The sequence below is a fragment of the Vigna umbellata genome, chromosome 11, assembly GCF_029865625.1.
Source record: "Vigna umbellata cultivar VRB3 chromosome 11, Vumbellata_1.0, whole genome shotgun sequence".
NCBI lineage: Eukaryota > Viridiplantae > Streptophyta > Magnoliopsida > Fabales > Fabaceae > Vigna > Vigna umbellata.
In genome coordinates, this window is record NC_142175.1 from 12,236,448 (window position 1) to 12,255,944 (window position 19,497).

Here is a 19,497-nt window from a genome sequence, read left to right on the forward strand (position 1 = left end):
GTGCATCCTATAATCCGCGACTCATTCAATGAACTGTTTTTAAGTGTAATTTTGTCATGTCGAGCGGTAATGGCCTCTATGAGGCCAAGTTCGTAGCAATTCTTGTTTTGGAATTCCATTCAACAACTTGGCTTTCTTGTTATCGAGCGGTAGGAATTTTCATTCACTGTTCGGCCAAGTTGATTGCAGTTCCTTTTCAGAACGTTCATCAACTTGGATTTCTTCATACCGAGTGACAGGGATCGTTGTTCACCGCTCGACCAAGTTGACAGAAGTTCCTTTCCAAAACTCCGTTCATCAACTTGGATTTCTTCATACCAAGTGACAGGGATCGTCGTTCACCGCTCGACCAACTTGACAGTAGTTCCTTTCCAGAACTCCATTCATCAACTTGGATTTTTTCATACCGAGCGGCAGGGATTATCGTTCACCGCTCGACCAAGTTGACAGCAGTTCCTCTTCAAAACTCCGTTCATCAACTTGATTTTCTTCATACCGAGCGGCAGGGATTATCGTTCACCGCTCGACCAAGTTGACAATAGTTCCTTTCCAGAACTCCGTTCATCAACTTGGATTTCTTCATACCGAGCGGCAGGGATTACCGTTCACCGCTCAGCCAAGTTGACAGCAGTTCCTTTTCAGAACTCCGTTCATCAACTTGGTTTTTTTTTCCTTCATTCGTTCTTCATTAGCTATATTGCAATAATTTGATCGGCGAAAAAGGTCCTGAATATTGTATTAATCACTGAAAAGAGGAGTACAATAGTTGATCATTTAACTAAAGTAAAATGTTAAATGAGTGGCGTTCCAAGTGTTCGGGATTTAGCGTCCGTCCGGATGCGTGAGTCTATACGCCCCGTTGCCCAATGCTTTTGAAATTCGAAAAGGCCCCTCCCACTTAGCATCAAGCTTGGCGTGTGAGGCCGTCCGACAAGCTTCACTAGTTTTCCTCCACATCAGGTCTCCTTCTTAGAAGCTTTTAGGCTGGACTTTAGAGTTGTACTTCCTTTCCACCATCCGCTTGCATGCTTCTGCTCTTAGTGCCGCCCGACCTCTACGTTCTTCCATGGTATCAAGTTCCACCCTCAACTCTCTGTCATTCAGATGAATATCCTAGATCTGGCACCGTAGAGATGGCTCTCCTAATTTGACCAGCAACATGGCATCAATACCATACGTCAAGTTAAAGGGCGTCCCTCCGGTTGTTCTGTGCGGGGTACATCTGTAAGCCCACAGGACTTCTAGAAGCTCGTCGACCCATGCTCCTTTCTTCTCTCAAACGTTTTTCAATTTGGACACTATTGTTTTATTCATGGCCTCCACTTGACCATTCATCTGAGGGTGCTCCACAGAATTGGTCACGTGTTTGATTCCCAAACCTTTGTAAAACTCGCCCAACCTTTTATCAATGAATTGCCGTCCATTGTCTATAATGATCGTGCGGGGAAGATCGAACCGGTAGATCAGTTTCTAGAAAAACTTCTATACTTGCGACGTCGTTATGGTTGCCAAGGCTTCAGAATTCACCCACTTGGTAAAGTAGTCGATCGCGACAAGGAGAAACTTCTTTTGTACCTGGCCTATGAGGAACGGGCCGACAATGTCCATTGCCCATTGAGCGAACGGCCACAACGACACCATTGTTTGCAGGGTGTGCGGAGGCACATGTGTGGTATTGGCGTGGGCCTGACAGTTGATGCATTTTATGAACGAATATCTTGGTGTCTTCCTCCACGGGCGACCACTAGTACCCGACTCATAATACCCGGGCTTTCAAAGCTCGTCGACCGGTATGGAATCTGCAAATACCATTGTGAAGATCGTCCATGACATTCTGTGTCTCTTGCTTGGCGAGGTATTTGACGAGGGGGGTGGAGAACCCTCTCCAGTATAGGTCGTCCCCTATCATTACGTAACGGGAAATCTTCTTGGCGTGGGGCGGTCGCAGCGATTGGCCTACGTCTTGCTGGCTCATTAATGCTCGGACTTCTGTTCTCCAATCTTTGACTTCATCCCTCGCCACGGCCAGACATTCTACTGACGATTGCAGCAGCACCTGGCGGATGATCGTAGTTAACTACCCTTTCTCTTTCCCGGAGCTTATCTTCGATAGCATGTCCGCTCGAGTGGTATCCTTGCGGGGGATGTGTCGGATCTCTACATTTTCAAATTTCTTCGTCAAGGTCGTTGCTTTGTGGAAATACCGGAGAAGATGTTCCTCCTTCACCTGGAAGTCTCCGTTCATTTGGCCTACAACCAGTTGGGAGTCCGTTTGGCACAATACTTTTCGTGCTCCCATACCCCTTGCCAACTCTAGTCCGACCACGAAAGCCTCGTACTCTGCCTGATTATTGGAAGTTTTGAACTTGAAGACCAAGGAGTGCTCCAACAGGAAGCCGTTCAGCCCTTCCAAGACCACCCCGCTCCACTTACGAATCGCCCGGATGCCTCATCTACGTACGGATTCCACTCATCAGTGACCGCTGGGGGCAATTCTGCTGCAAAATCAGCTAAGTGTTGGCCCTTCACTGACCCCCGAGGTTCGTATTGTAATCCGAACTCTGATAGTTGCACCGCCCAACCTACCATTCGGCCTGCCAAGTTTGGCTTCCTTAATATCTTGGAGATGGGGAAATTTGTTCAGACCACGATTTGGTGGCTTTGGAAATATGACCGGAGTCTCCTAGATGCATTCAACAAACCTGGGACCACCTTATCCACTAGCTGGTACCGCGTTTCCATGTCCTGAAGGGTTCGGCTCACGAAGTACAAGAGATTAGGCTCGGGTTTTTCCTGGAGTAGGGTAGTGTTGACCGTCGTTTCCGAGATCCCTAGGTAAATCTGTAAGTCCTCCCTTGGTAACGGTCGGTTCATAACTGGTGGGTTCATCAAGATTGCCTTAACATCTTGGAATGTCGTCTCACACTCAGCGTCCTATATGTCACTTGATCCCTTCTTCATCTTTTTCAGGATTAGACGCACCCGCTCGGTCAGCTTGGGGATGAATCGCGATAACGCGGTGCGGCGTCCCACTAGTCTTTGGATTTCCTTTATAGTGTTTGGGCTATGCATTTCCACTACGACCGCACACTTGTCCGGGTTTGCTTCGATCCCTCTGGTTGTAAGCATGAATCCAAGAAATTTTTCGGCCGCTATCCCGAAAGTGCACTTCGTGGGATTTAACCTCATTCCATACTTCCTGACCTGCTTGAAGAATTCTTCCAAGTCTTTAACATGGTGTCGTTCATCTGATTAGATGACGACCATGTCGTCCACGTACACCTCCATGCATCGGCCGATCTGCTCGGAAAAGATCCTGTCCATTAAGTGCTGATATGTGGCTTCGGCATTCTTTAAACCGAAGGGCATGACTTCATAGAAAAAATTTGTTTTGTCGGTGATGAACGTCGTCTTCTCCCGGTCGGGTGCATACATAGGGATCTGTTTGTGGCCAGAATATGCGTCCAAGAAACTCAACATTTTGTGGCTCGAGGCTCCATCAACTAATGCGTCGATGCTGGGCAAAGGATAGAATCTTTGCGACAGGCTTTGTTCAAGTCGGTGTAGTCGGTGCACATACGCCATTTTCCACTAGCTTTCTTGACAATAACCACATTGGCGAGCCATGTGGTATACGTCACCTCCCTGATGAATTCGGCCTCCTTCAACTTCCTAACTTCCTCCTCCACGACCTTCTTCTTCTTTTCCCCTACTCGCTGCTTCTTCTGGGCTACCGGACGCGCTTCCTTGAACAAAGCCAACTTGTATGATACGAAGGAGGGATGGGTTCTGTCGGTGACCGTCCAGGCAAATAAGTGTCTATTTTGCCAGAGGACGAACTTGAGTTCCCTTTCCAGTCCTGGTTCCAACCCTCAGGCCATAGTTGTGATCTGATAGGTGTTTTTCCTTATCAAGATCGGTTGTGTCTCCCCTAGGGGCTCCAATCAATCCTCGGTGTTTGTTCGTGGGTCAAGATCTGCCATGGCCACTTCTGACCCACTCGTTCTTCTTTGGACCGTCCGACTATGGAGCTTCAAGCCAGTCGCGTAACATTCTCTCGCCGTCCTCTAATCCGTCCGGACTATGCAAATCGTACTCTTGTCAAACTGGTACTTCAAGGTAAGGTGTGATGTTGACACAATCGCTTCGAAGGCATTTAGACACGGTCGGCCCAGGAGCACATTGTAGGAGGTGTTAGCTTCCACCAAAAGATATCTAACCCTCTTCTCCTCACTGTCCCAACCGATTTCGAGATGAGTACGCAAATCGGCGTAGCCTCGAATATCCATCCTCTCACCCGCAAATCCTACTATTTGTTTGTTATATGGCATGATTAGGTCGTCCGAGATATCCATCTTTTGGAAAGTTTTCCAATAGAGAATATTCACCGAGCTCTCTTGGTCGACCAATACTTTGTTGACGCTATACCGAGCTATTTCAGCAGTAATCACCATGGGATCATCCTGGTCGGGATTTAGTGCATGGAAATCGTCGTCAGTGAAGGTTATGGGCGGCATGGTTCTCCGTGGCTTGTCCACCAAGTGAACGGATCGTAAGGCTCGCACATTCCATTTTCGAGCGGATGATGAGGAACCACCGCCCGCGAATCCACCAAAGATCGTATTAATGTGCCCCCGTAAGGGACAATCATGACTCCTACTTTAGCTACGGTTTCATCGTCTATCGAACCTAGAATGGTCTGTTCGGCCATGCCTCGACCTTTCACGCCCTTCCAGTCCTCAGGAGCTCGCTCGTCGAGGACCTCGTGGTTGTTGGCGTGGCACATCAGTGTGGTCAACCTTTACATAATGCTTTAGTTGTCCCGCCCGTTTCAATTCCTCTATCTTATCCTTCAAGGTCACACACTCCTTCGTGGTGTGACCCATGTTCTTATGATAAGAACAATGCTTATTACCATCCGCTCCGGGCGGCGTTGGTTGTCTCTTTGGTTCCCAGATTAAATCAGCACTGAAGGCCTCTTGAAATATCCTCGCCCGGGAAACATTCAACGGGGTATACTACTGGAATCGCGGTCCCCTGGGTTCTCTCTGCTTGAACCCTCTGGGCTTTCCGGTTTGACTGTCCGATCTCCTTCCGTCAGTCTTTTCTCTATTGACCTCCTAGCCCTCCTTCCTATACGATTGCTTCATTTCTTCTACCCTTATTTCATCGGCTGCTCTCTCTCGCAGCTCCTCCATGGTCTTAGGGGCTCATCGACAGACACTATCCTTGAAATGCCCAGGCTTCAGGGCAGGCAAGACGTACTGGAGGGCAAGTTCCGGGCTTAAGCCTTTCACCCGCCGTACGGTCTTCTGGTAGCGATCCATGAATGCTTTTAAGGTTTTTTCCTTTCCTTGCCTCAGGTTGACCAATTCGAAGATAGTAAAGTCTTGAGGGTTAAACATGTGTTGCAATCCCGCAAAATTCTCTATGGAGTTCGAGGGAATTGAATTCAACCATTCTAGCGCCTCTCCTTACAGCGAAAGGAAAAACGCTTGGCACCAGATGGCGTCATTGCTTTGGTAAAGGTCTTAATGTGGGCCTTTGGGTCTGTCGTTCCGTCGTTCCGTCGTAAATCTTGAACTAAGACGGAACAAACTATTCTGATATGTGAACATCCATGATCGCCTAGGTGAAAGGAAGTAGGACGAATGAGCTTTCGGTCTTCACCACCAGCTGTTTGTTCACGGGCGGCGCTCTCGGCATGGACGAACTTAGCCTTACTCCATTCGACTTCTGGCTCCGTCGGTTTCCATGTTTCGTCCGGCGTATTGCTACGCTCGGTTTTATCTTCCAGAACGACCTTGTCGCGCTCCCTAGCGTGCTGCTCTTCCTCCTTCTCACCTGCCCCTGACTCCTTCTCCTAGGCGATTCGAGTCGAGCATTCGGCCCTTACGGCTATGAGTTCCGCTTTGTGGCGCTGTTGCATCTCTTCCATCTTCTGTTGCAACATCCGGATCATCTCTACTGGATTGTCAATGCTCATGTTTCTCGTGGTCACCATTGGGTTTATCAAGAAACTCGGCCCCACGGTGGGCGCCAAAATGTTTCGGTTATGGGGCTGAGTCACTAAATACCTTCACAATTTGTCCTTCCTCGTCGTCCAGTCTTGCTCCTTGGATCCTTGGTCCGCTAGTCCGGTCGGTGTGTACCTGTTAAAGATACTTCGATGCCAAAGTCTGTAACTGAACCGTCCGGTTATCTAATATGACAATGACAGTAACAAACGCACAATAATTTCCTTCACCTACCTGTTACCTTTGACTTTCATTTATAATTTTCGAGCATAGACCTAGGATTAGCGACGTTTTAATCTCGGTCCAATCCTAGTCCAATACCCTTAAACGTGATTTACCTTAATCTCTTTAATTATTAATCATTTATGCTTATGAGGTTGGTCGTTCATTAATCATTAATCATGGCCATCCGGTTGTGTCTTGGTGGACAATGATGGTTGTCCAGATATATGGCACACTTACATATTGAAAAAACATTGTGGACAAAAAAAAATTCTTTTTATAAAGACCTGAAAAATAGAGTGTTATAGAGTTGATAGATGTATTAAAATAATGAAATAGATTATTTTACTTTAAAATAATCTTATAATATAAATTGAATTTTATAAACACTTTTAAGAACACTTCATCTCTCTAGAACTCTATTCCTCAGAGTTCTCTGACTTCTCTCTACAAATTCTCTCTGTTGAGTTTTCTGTTCGACGATCAGGAGGTGCCTAGGCGATCCTGGTGTTGTGAGCTTCAATCTTGACCGATCAATTTCGTGTTCTTCAACTGGTAAGTGGTTTCCATTTCTGTTCGTTCTTCTCTAGACTGTGACCATGCAATGATTCTGTTTGCATGTGGTTAACAGTTCTTCTTTCCATTTTCTAGTTCAAATTACGTTCTAAGTGTTGTTCTCTATCACCAATTGGTGAGTTGTAGGTTTCTGTTGAGTTTCCTTGCTGTGCAAGGTATAGTTGGAGCGTTTCTGTGTTTGGGGTTGTTTATCTCTGAGGTAAGGGAAGCTAGGTTGTGTGTTCAATTATAAATTCGTGATGTATGTGATGAATTCTGAGTTAAAGTATTGTTCGGTTGAAATTTCAGCTTGTGAGTGTATGTGCTTGAAATGTTAAAGTGTGGAGACTGTTGAATGATGATTATGAACTGAATTGGATGTTGTGTGCTGTTGTAATTATATATATCCCAATGTGAAATATTTCATTGTGATGATTTAGTAAAGTGTGAAGTGATTTAAGCTTCTTTAGTGTATCTGAGAGGAAGTGAGGTAGTGAATTTGAGTATTAGAGGTCAAGTACTGTTTTGGTATGTTGGGGTAGTTTAGATAGGTTATATGGTCAAAAACAGGTTCAAAGTGGTAGAATTGGTTTTGAGTCTCTAAGTTGATGAATTGGAGGTGTTAGAGAGGAATTTGGTGTATAAACACTTTAGATTGAGGTTAGGAATGTTTAGAATCATTAGTTAAGTCTAATTTAGTATATACAAGGAATTAGGAGTGTTAGAAGTTGGCAAAGTCAAGTAGAATTGGTAAAGAGGGGTTGAGTTGCTTAATTCTGCAGAATTTCGTTCTGCAGATTATGTAGACTCGCTGTGCAAATGGATTCGCATAGCGAGTTACCTTGGCGAGGTACTCTCTGCCAAGGCACTCGCATAGCGAATAGGCGCGCTGTGCGAGTGAAGTGAGAGGGTTTCTCTCTGGTTGTCAATCCGCATAGCGAATCGAATCGCTATGCGATTGGTTGGGGTCTGGAACCATTATTCATTTTATTCGAACAACGAGTGGGTCTCGCCTTGCGAGTGTTCAGGAAATCAAGTCTCTGTTTGGGGTTCTCGCATAGCGTGTTGGGACGCTATGCGAGGAGTTGAGGTCTGATGCATTTCACAGTTTATTCGCCTAGTGAGTTAATCGTTATGTGAGAGGACAAGAGTAGTTGGTCTCTGTCTAAGGTTTTCGCAAGGCGAGATAGGTCGCTGTGCGAGAAGCTTATAGCCTCGCCATGCGAAGGTGTGCGCTGTGCGAGAAGTTTAATTCTAGTTCAAGTTCTTGTGTGATCTTATGTTGTTTTATATGAATCATTGATTGTTGTATGAAGTAAGTTGAAGTTATATCATGTAATATCAGTGGTTATGGATGTATGGTGTATTTCAAAGTATCAAGTTCAAGTATGGTTTGGACGTAATTTCATGATCTCAAGGAGAGGAGACATGGTGGTGCCCTTGTTGTGATTCAAAGTGGAATCTCTAGTTGAGATTCAAGTAAGTTTAGAATGATCTGCATGGTAGCTCAGTCTTGGGAGTTTTTCTGACGCTCCAATGGTCTTTCATTCTCAAGTAGAGAGGATTGATTCATGTCGTGAGGAGTAGCAAGAGGTCCTAGTCTTAGGTACTTCCAGTATGGCCCAAGGTGAGTGATAACGGACTAACCTCATGAGTGTGGTAGGGTGAAACTCATTGGCAACGGCTTTGCAAAGCAGTAGAAGCCACCACGAGTGCATAATCCGCCATAGCTCGACAATCATTCTAGGTCCGGACAGTCAAAGTCAGTGTGGTGTTATGTGTCAAGGATTTAAGTGTTGTGAATGAATAATATGCTTGTATGAAGTTAATTAATTTGATGTATGATTAATTCTATTTTAAACTAGCTTACCCTTTTATATGCTTGTGTTTTGTATGATTTTGCTGTTTTTCTTCTGCGATGACCATCCTTTGGATGTGAGCAGCAGAAGAAGAGGTTTCCATGGAGCAAGCATTGGATGGAGGGGATGCTGTTGAGTAGTTGTCTTAGTTCAATAGAACTTTGTGTATAGTTTTGAGTAGACTTTAGTCTGTTTATAAAGTTTTAAATTTATAGTTGTTTTTGGATGACTGTAAAGATATCACTTTATGCGTTAGATGGATAATTGTACTACTATAATGCATATTGCTTCTCTTTAATATAGTTTACAGTATATATTTTAGGATGTTACACTTTTATTAATGATATAAATGACATACATAATAAGTACTAAATTTATAAATATTTAAAACATATATTATTTAAAATATGAATATATAATTTGAGTAAAATAATTATACAAAATGGTAAATGAAAAATGAAGTAGCCAAATGATTGATTTACGGTGTCAGTTTTGAATGATGATTGAGAGGCATTGATGGTTTTATCATGGCTAGGCATTTGAAATGAAGCACATGGAGGTGAAGTTTTGTTCTATGATGAAGTTGGTCCACACTAGACAAAATAATTAAAAATTCTTTTATAATTAATGTCTCTTCTTCCGTGGCAGTACAAAAACCTTGCTGGAATGAAGTTGGTCCATGCATGCATAATTGTGAATTAATATTTCTTTGTCTTTTTGTAGGTTTTCAGATTAAAATTATTACAAAAAAATTATGCAATTCCAAAACTTTATATACCATATCATATTCATTTGTCCATTTTCAGTGACCAACTTTCTTCTATAATATAATCCTCACGCTCGTTTGCTTCCATTGCGGTCCATTCATATTTGAGTCTCTTTATCATGTTTTTCTAACGAACTTTATTTTAAATAAAAATTATTGACAATATAAATAAAAATATTATTCTGAAAATTATATTTAAAGATATATATTGTATGTCTTATATAAATAAATAAATAAATATATTTTAGATTGATATTATATATATATATATATATATATATATATATATATATATATATAATTTGAGTAAAATTCGTTTAATTAAATAATAAAGTTTAGAAAGAATATAGAATTGTGTGTAATATGTATACATGGATATAAGTGGCCATTTCTTTAACCATTTTCGATTTAGCTCTTTTTTAAACTTAATCATTTTTTTTTGTTATAAAATTATTTAAAAATAAATAAAAATTAGTTACAATAAAATTATAGAATTAATTATATTTAATTTTATACTCATAATTATACCAATATAAAAAGTGAATACCATGTGTACTTTTGTTATGTTGTTTTAGTATACATTATTTTTACACAATTTTATCTTTTGTTAATATATTTTATTTTATTAGTTTATATTTTAAGGTTTTGTAAATATTTTTTGAAATTGATTAACTATAAAAATTATGTGATTTTTGTTTTATTTTATTATGAAAAAAACGTAAATACACGCGTATTTTCACTAGTACATATTAAATATATTATATTTTATTTATTATAAAAAATAATTAATGAGGGTTGATTTTTTTTGTCATCTTCACCGTATAGATTTCATAGCTCTTTTCTGAACGTTATTTTACTACTAGCTGCCTTTGAATTTACTTTGTTGTTACATATTTGTTTTAAAAAAAGGGTTTTAAAGATTTTAATAAATCAATAACTTTAATCATACAAAAAATATATATAAAGTATAAATCTCATGTCCATTACTTCCAAAAAAAAAATAGACATGAAGTATTTCACTTTTGTGTTGATATAGAAAATAAAATTAGGAATAATAATAGAAGTTGATTGTGCCGTTTGGATTTGTTATGTATTTAACTTACTAAAAATAGATTGGAGTTAGATGACCACATAAAATTTATGATTAATAAGTTTCGTTTGTTCCACATAAATGTGGACTTATGACCCGCATAAATTAAAATAAAAACGAAAGAAAAAATTAGAATTATTTTTTGTAATTCTTTAATCTTAAAAATAATGATTTAATATAAGCATAATTATTAAAAAAACTTAAAGATTAAATAATATACTATTTATTATAAGTAAATTATGAAAAAGATATATTAAGGTGGACCACAAAATAAATTCTAAATTTATACATTTTCATATATGATATTGATGAAATAATGAAAAAACATATTAAGTCACATTTAATATTGTATGAAAAAACTAATTGTAAAGATTGTATGCATAAATATTGCTATTTATTTGTTATACCACCTAAAGTGAAGTGTGTGCTGGGCATTTGGTTCCTTAAGCAGAGGTGGATAAATAGAACTGAATTACACTGTATTACTAAAATCTGTACTGAACTAAAAACTAATTTGTCTAAACTGAACTGAACTGTAAAATAGTTCAGACAAACTGAACTGAACTGTTTTTTGTTTTATCAAACTGAACTGAACTATACTAAATTGTACTAAACTACAATATAAACTAAACTGAACAACTAACTATACTAATTTTAAATTGAATTGTACTAATTTTGAACTGAATTGTACTACTTTTTAAACTGAATTATACTATATTTTAAACTGAATAGTATAACAATATATGTTCTTTTTAATTGAAATTTATTTTAATATTTATTTTATTTTATTCATAAGTGTCTTGCAAATTAACTTTTTAATTATTTGATATTACTATTTTCTATTTTATTTATATTTTTTTATTATTATATGTGTACGTAAATTATTTTATTATTTATTTATTTATTTTATTTTATTTTATTTTATTTTTTATTTTTTTATTTATATTTATTTTGTCATGAATTATTTTTTTAATTTTTTATTTACATTTTTTTGTTTTATATGTGTATACAATTTATTTTATCTTTTTATCTACTTATTTTATTTTAAATAATGTTTTATTTATATTTATTTTGTTGCCTCATAAAATTGTTTTATTAATCAATTATTTATTATTTATATTTTATTATGTAAAAATTAAACTAATATTTATTAATTATTATAATATAATAAAAGATGATACTAGAAAAGTTATTCTTAATAAACGTTTGTCAATTTTTTTGTCGTTTGATATTTCTATAATATTAATTATTTTTGCTATATTACTATTTTTTTATGACATTTCATTATATATTCATTTAATAAAATTTAACGTTAAAAAATATATTTTAGTTTTAGTATGTAAGATACTATCACTTAAAAATAATAATATTAATATTTATTTTAAAGTAAATTGATTTTTAAAATAAATAGCTATTTTAGTGTGTGCGGTTACACACATTTTAATATGATTAATAGTTTTTTTAACATATTTTTACATATTTAATAATATGTTAAAGAATAAAATATATTTTATATAGTCTTCTTTTCTTTTATAATATCTATTACTTAATCATTTAATAAAATTAAATTTAAAAAATATATTTTACTTTTATTACTTAAAATAATATTATTTAAAAAGTAATACATGTTTATTGATAAAAAAATATAAAAATTTGTGATAAAAAAATTGTCTTAAAAAATTTATTACTAATTTTTTATGTGAACATTTTCTTTTATTAATATTTTATTATTAAATAACGTTTTTTTGGTAAGACGAAACAGTTGAACGAGAACTAGAAGAGAAAATAGTAGATATAGTTCTCACAATTAACTAAACCGAAACTGTTATAAGTTCAGTTTTTTAAAACTAAACTATAAAATAGTATACTGAACTTTTAGTAAAAGTGGATCAATTTTTTTTTAAGTATATAGTATAGTTAAGTATAGCACAATACATATCAGTTATTTTTGCCCAATCCTACTTAAGTGTGGTTAGACTCTTAGTCTTAGCGATGTTTATTCTACTATACTTAATGAGTCCTGCTTAAACGATTGGTGTTGAAGTTATAGCTGAATGCTTAAGTGGGTGATACTTAATTATGGTAAGACACTCGTTTAAATTTAAGGATTAGATATTACAAACAATTAATGAACAACGTAGAGTAATATTTAATCTTTCTTCTGTAAAATATCTTTAAGTTTCCACTTGATTTTCTCCTTAAGGAGAAGAATAAAAAGAAACAAAAATAATAAACATATTTTTAGACGAAACCATAACCTGTAACTTCAGTAGGTTACTTTACTTAAGTTTTAAATAATTTAAATTGGTCACTTTAACAAATTAAACTTTCCTTATGATCTTGACACAAGTCTTAGTTACATTTACTTAATTAGACCATTTTATAAAATTGGTTTATAAAATTTTGCTTTTTTTTATTGCTATATAATTTCGATATAACATATATGAATATTCCTTAACGTAAAAGGTGGGTGAATAATAAAATGGATTATTTAAATTTGTTCAATTATAATGTTATTAAGAACTCTAGTAGATAGTTTAACACTAATAGATAATCCAATAGTTTATGAAAAAGAAACATTTCTAAATGTTATGTGCTTATGGTATTTGAACATTCTAATTTGTGTTTTTTTTTTCAATTGAAGGAACTTAATTATAGACCTTATAAGTTTTGTTATGTCTTAAGAACAACCAATTTGTATAGACCGACCAGTAGACCTTGTCCAACTTGTTATAGTTTTCTAATACAAATCAATCTAAGTTGTAACCATAAATATTTTCTAGATTAAATCTAACAAAAAATAAGTTAGCATATTATCTTTGTTTAAATTGTTTTCTGTCAACTACTATATGATTTGTTAGGGAAGGAAATAAACAATCTTATATGCTTAATCACAGTTTTCTATAATATTTATAAATTTTGTTTCAATGGTTTCCTAAAACAGATTGAGGTAGAAGCACTTGAAAGATTTAGATTAAAACTTTTCTTTCTAACTATTCAACTCAATAAAGATGAAGATAATGATTGAACCTTACAACAATGATGAGACAAAATTAAGAATTAGTTAATTCAAGTTGCAACTATCTTTATTAGGAAAGCTACATAAAGAGATTGATTTGAAGCTGAAGAACACATCAACCATAAAAAATTTCCAAGTCATGATTATCAAGAGTGTTTTATATGAGTGCGAGATATCCTTGTAAATCCTTTTCACATTGTGAAATTTCTCTTACTAATTTTAAATTGTAATAATGTATTGTATAGTAAAATTTCTAAACTAATTAGTTAAAGGAGAACGTAAGTCAAATGATTAAATGAACCATTATAAAAATTAATGTGTTGTTTAAACTTATCTCACAAGTAGTCAAACCTAGCTCATTGAAAAAAGAGTCTCAAACTCCATTCACTCTCCTCCCTCATCTAGTTGCTACATAATGTGTTCCATTTTTTAAATTTATTAGTAATTTGCTTCTTCTAAATTTTCATCAGTAAGAAACTCCTTCATTTTAGTTATTCATTTAAACTACATTGGCTTAAATAACCTACAACATGCAGATAAGAACTTTTTTACCCTTAGACGTAAATTCCATGGTTATATATATATATATATATATATATATATATATATATATATATATATATATATATATATATATATATATAATTTAACAACTCTCTTTTCACTACAAGCATGCTTATAAACAAAAATGATTTTATAATAATATTGTATTAGTATGACTCTCATCTTTGGATGATTATATATACCAGACTACTAAGTCGATATGTACTCGATCCATCTCTATTTTGCCAGTGTGATATCATATATGACACTTAATTACCATGACTCATAATTAACTACAATAATTCAAAAGACATCAGATATTTGGATTAATGGACCAAGATCCATCCAAATAAAAAAGCCTATAAATTATAACTATAAAATAATACATTTTAGGAGATATAGAGCTGTCAAAAAGGGTCACCCAACCGGACCGGACCCGACCCACCACGGGTTGGTCACTTAGTGAGCCAACCCAATCCGGCTCATTTATTAGTGAGTCAGAAAAATTTGAACCCGGCCCAACCCACCACGAGTTGGTGGGTAAACATGTTGGCTCACTGGCTCACTTAATTACAACTTTTTTAAATAAAAAAATTTACAAACTTTCTATAATTCAAATCTAAACAAATTTCAATCCCAAATTTCACTCCCATGTTTAATTAATTTTTGAAAATAAGGAACTTAAATAATTTTTTTAAGCAAAAAAAAATAATAAACATTTTTTTTATAAAATTAAAATTAAATTTTAATAAAATAAAATTAGGTAAGTGAGTTGGTGGGCCAATCCGGCTCACCACGGATTCAACTCACATGAGTCGGGTTTAAATGAGCCGGATTGAAATAAGCCGGGTTTGCTCGCGGATTGTGACCCATTTTGACAACTCTAAGATATATTGATTACATTTTCATTAGTTATGTATTTATTTTTTGTTGACCTGAAAAACTAATAATGAGTGTTGAAGTATTTTCTGGTAGCACACACCCTACTCAATACTACTCAATATAAGAAGAACGAGTACTCATGAAAAGGATGAAAAAGGTTAAAAACATTTGAAGAGTTTGTAAAAATCTTTACAAAATACTTATTCAATAACAAATATATTTTAAGTAATTAAATGTGAAGAAATGATATTTTTGATGAAAAAACTTGTGATATTTTTTTGTAATAATTTTATATTTCGTTATAAATTTTTTGTGATGAATTCTTCAATTTTTTTTTTATGAAATTTTTTAGTAGAAAATAATTTTTTGAAGTAAAATGCCCATAAAGCATAAAGAAAACAGAAAAAATAAATTTATAAAATTCATAAATTTGATATCTTTAATTAATTTAGCTTCTAAACTTCGCTCAACCAAAATTAATGGATGACGAAAATAAATTAAAAAGAAAACAAAAAACAAAAAATCCTTAAACCCGTATTTGTATTGAGAATTAATCACATATAAGAAAATGTTGATATCCTACTAATTTCTGTGGGATTATCTTAAATCATATATCTAAAATTAATACAATTTTATATTTAACCATTCAATTGATTAAACCAATAAATTTATTTGAAAATACTATAATGCTAACTTTTCTTATTCTTGTCAACATTTATTGGTTCATTAATCTGATAAACTCCAGTGGCATGATATTATCTCTGATTCTATTCAAATTTAACAACAATAAATGACATGTCTCAAAGTAGAAATATAGCAAAACAGACCAGTTCTATTTTGAAGGATTCAAGCTCATAAATGGTGCATTCATTATATTTATATTTTTCTTTCTTATATGTTTTTCTTAGCCAAATAACATATTCTATTATTACAGTTATATATCTTGTGAGAACTCTGATATCAGGTCCTTATTAATTATGTGGTCCTTAGACAGAGGTGATATTTACAGGTTCTGCATGTAATCACATGGTGTGGACATAAAACTCCAGAAATTTCATTTGAGTTATAGGGTGGACATGTACAGTTTATATCATTAACATAATAAAAACATTAATAGTTCAGAGTTTTTATTGAGATCTTATTTCCGGAATTAAAAGAAAGTAGTCTTTGAAATTTATTACCATAACAACAAAATTAAATTTTGTTATGATGAGAAGTATTCTCTCTCACAGTAACTACAGTTTTAACTGTAAAAAAAAAAAGAGGTTCAAATTGATAGATGTTTGGGGTTTGTGAAGAAGTGTTTTTTTTTTTATTCTCAAATAAATTATTTTACTCTTTATCTAAAAAAAATGGTATATTTATTGTTATTTTTAATTTGTGGGGAAGAATTTGAAATTACAGTTAAATGTTAGATACAGTGAAAACTAAGAAAAACAGTATATATCTTAAAAAAAAATTCTTGACCACGTAAATTTAGTTCATTAATCCACTCATTCTACTCTATCAATCATATAAGTTAGAGTCATGCTTTTAATCACATTTTTATAAAATTCTGCTTTTATGTTAAAAATGTCACTAGAAATTATCATTTCGTTAATTTTCAAGATCAATTACCAATAACTAAGTAAATAGTAATATTTATTACCTTAAAAACGTTTTCAAAATTACTAAATTAAAATTTATAGGCTTTAATTTGATTCTTGTAAAAAGGGTTTTAATTTAATTACTTCATTAATTTTTCTTTCCTAACAAAAAAATATCAAGAGAATTCTAATATAAGTATTCAATTATTTGGAATAAATATTGTTTTATCTAAGTTTTTAAACTTGAAGATGTTACAAGATATTAAAGAAAACCCAAAACTGCAATTTAAGTTCTAAAACTATAAGAATATATTTGTATGATTAGGATTTTAAAAGATTTTAAAAAATGATAATAAAATATTGTGGTATTGAATTAAAATATTGAATAATATTGAAAATGTTTCATCAAATCTAGCTAAAAATTTTAATGATATACAAAAAACGTGATATTTATTTAAAACTTTGAATAATATAGAAATTATAATTTGTTCATGGCAGATTATAATCAGAATTTATTATTTTTGTTGAAAATATTAAAAGTTTCATTGAAAATTTAGGTTTTAAATGACAGATTAAATTTAAGTTTTCTACTACTAGAATCCTTAATATTAAAGAAAAAGATATCCTAATTTAAATTGAATGAATTACTATACTTACAAAATTCTATTAAATTTCGACTCAAGTTTTGAAAAACTATATATTGTCATTTCAAGTGTGCAAGAATTTGAAGGAAACATTTACAATACGATTTCAAATGTTGTTTACCAGGAGGTGTTGTAAAATATAAAATAAGCTAAGTTACATTTGGTAAGGTTTGTGAAAAGAGTAGTTATTTATTTTCTTTTGGAAGTGCTTAAAAAGTTGATCCTAAGAAATCGTATATATGAAAGGTGTGTGGTTTTGATTGGATCTTGAGATTATCATGATTTGTTCTTATATGTATATATATGAAAATGGTAAAAATGAAAAAAATGATTTATTTGGAGTATTAGACCATCTCATTATAGTGTTTATAAAAAAAAATTATAGGTTTATAGTCCATTATAAAATTAAATTAAGATCAAGATTTTGTAAGATTTTTACTAAAATATGTTGATATGTTATAAAAAAAATTATAATATTTTTGAATTATAGAAATAAAAATCATTTTTCAATTCTAAAAATATATATTTATATTAACAATTAAATAAAAATATATGGTTCTTATAAAAATTTTATATTGAGATAAAAATTATAAAAAAAATATAAAAGTAATGGCATAATAGAGTTCACAAAAATGAAATTAATATTTTATAAAATTATTTGTTCAAAATATAGAATTAACTTGGTTCCAAATGCCAAGCAAATTATGAGAGCCGGACATTTTATTATCATATCCTACATACGTCCATGAATATTATAGATTTAAAAGACTGTCTTCATATCCAAATGCAACAACTCATGCAGTTAACTTTAATGTATAATCAATTCTAAATTAAAATATGTGTGGCTTTTAGGTACAATTAAATTTCTTTATATATAAATGCTATTATGTTTTTTTTTTTCTTTTTAAATTCAAATAATCATTTAAATATGTAAATGTTCAGAAACTAGCCTTTTATAATTTTTCTCTCTTTCAAAAACAAAAAATACACACTTTTAAAATTGCACATAATTTTACTATTTTCACTTTATTTAAACAATACTTTTCACCATACTGTTTTATGACCTGTATAAATATAGGTACAAAATTTCTTAATTCAGAACTGATTCTAGTCTTAAAATATGTTTTTAAATTCCTCAAATATCAACTTTCTCAATTATTATTTCATCTGTCATTCTGATTAATGTATCTATCATCTCAATTTCAATAACTGTCGCATTAACTGTGATGAATTGTTGTCTACATATTTTTATTATTAGGAGTGAGATTTCTTTCACAACTCTATACACAGACACAGTCCCAAGTCTAAACGCAGAAAATAATAAGTAGCCAGTCCATCATTCATAAAATGCTTAATTATTGCATATATATATATATATATATATATATATATATATATATATATATATATATATATATATATAGAATTATGTTATGTAATTTATTAAATTATGTTGAACTATTAAATGTATCAATATAAGTTGTTAATTCAGAACTAAAATAAAATATTTTCTATTTTACACTAAAATTTTAATTTTAGCCGTTAATAACAGATAAAATAAAATAATATAAAATAAGTATAATTGTAACATCCCAAAAATACAGTCTAAAACTATATGATAGAATAATCACATTGAATAATGTTATAGATCAGTCTTACATTAAAAGAGAAAGTAAGCTTGTGGCCGAACGACCTTTCAGAATGACAAGAAAATTAAAATTGTACAACATAAGCAGTCCCGACTGAACGATTTACAAAAGGCTATATCGGACGATCATACAAAAGAAAAGGAAAAGATGATCAAACGATCATCTTATAACTAAACTAATAAACTGACCGAACGGTTCTACTGTTCGGTCTTAACTTCTACTTCAACTAAATTCTCTTCTTCCAGCGCTTCTTCCAGCAGGTCGTCTCCTTCTGCTCACATCCACATGGATCATCATTGCAACAGAAGGATAATCGAACGTACAAAACAGACAAGACAGGAAACATAGAGTAAGCTTATGTAATTCAATTCATGTATCAGCATATATTTCACACAATTCAAATAAACAAGATAACTCATTAACTCCATGCAAAGCCTAATACTAGACTCTGACTGTCCGGACTGTATGAATTCTGTGTAGCTACAACGTTCGTGCACCCGGGTGATGTAGTAACTAGGATACCCTCAATAGTTGCCACCCGAGGTTAGTCCTATCTGTCCAAATTAACCATAAGGACTAGGACCTCTTGCCGTTCCCACACATGACTTACCCTTCTCTACGTGAGACGAGTAATCACGGAACATCAGGATGAACCGCCAGCTTAG

General features: G+C 33.4%; 2 protein-coding genes across 2 annotated transcripts in view; both read right to left on the reverse strand.

Annotated features, from left to right (window-relative positions):
* Nucleotides 1-3,503: 3,503 nt before the first annotated feature.
* LOC148190991 (uncharacterized) lies at nt 3,504-4,517 on the reverse strand. The gene is made up of 2 exons (XM_088101239.1): nt 4,097-4,517; nt 3,504-3,859 (listed from the first exon to the last, which is right to left on the reverse strand). Exons 1-2 carry the CDS (start codon nt 4,515-4,517, stop codon nt 3,504-3,506), a joined length of 777 nt encoding a protein of 258 aa, XP_087957365.1.
* A 944-nt stretch (nt 4,518-5,461) lies between these two features.
* LOC148190992 (uncharacterized) overlaps nt 5,462-19,497 on the reverse strand; it is a 37,537-nt gene continuing 23,501 nt past the window's right edge. The window contains exons 3-4 of the mRNA XM_088101240.1: nt 6,078-6,152; nt 5,462-5,863 (exon numbers count right to left, since the gene is read on the reverse strand). Of these exons, the coding sequence (XP_087957366.1) occupies nt 5,462-5,863; nt 6,078-6,152 (477 nt within the window). The remainder of the gene's footprint in view (nt 5,864-6,077; nt 6,153-19,497) is intronic.

What these genes read in the sequence shown, in the direction of transcription:
- LOC148190991 (XM_088101239.1), bottom strand. Translation starts at nt 4,517, where the DNA reads ATGCCGCCCATAACCTTCACTGACGACGATTTCCATGCACTAAATCCC. An exon ending in GAAGTACCAGTTTGACAAGA is followed by an intron (nt 3,860 to 4,096) that starts GTACGATTTGCA and finishes GGTTGGAACCAG; the next exon opens with GACTGGAAAGGGAACTCAAG.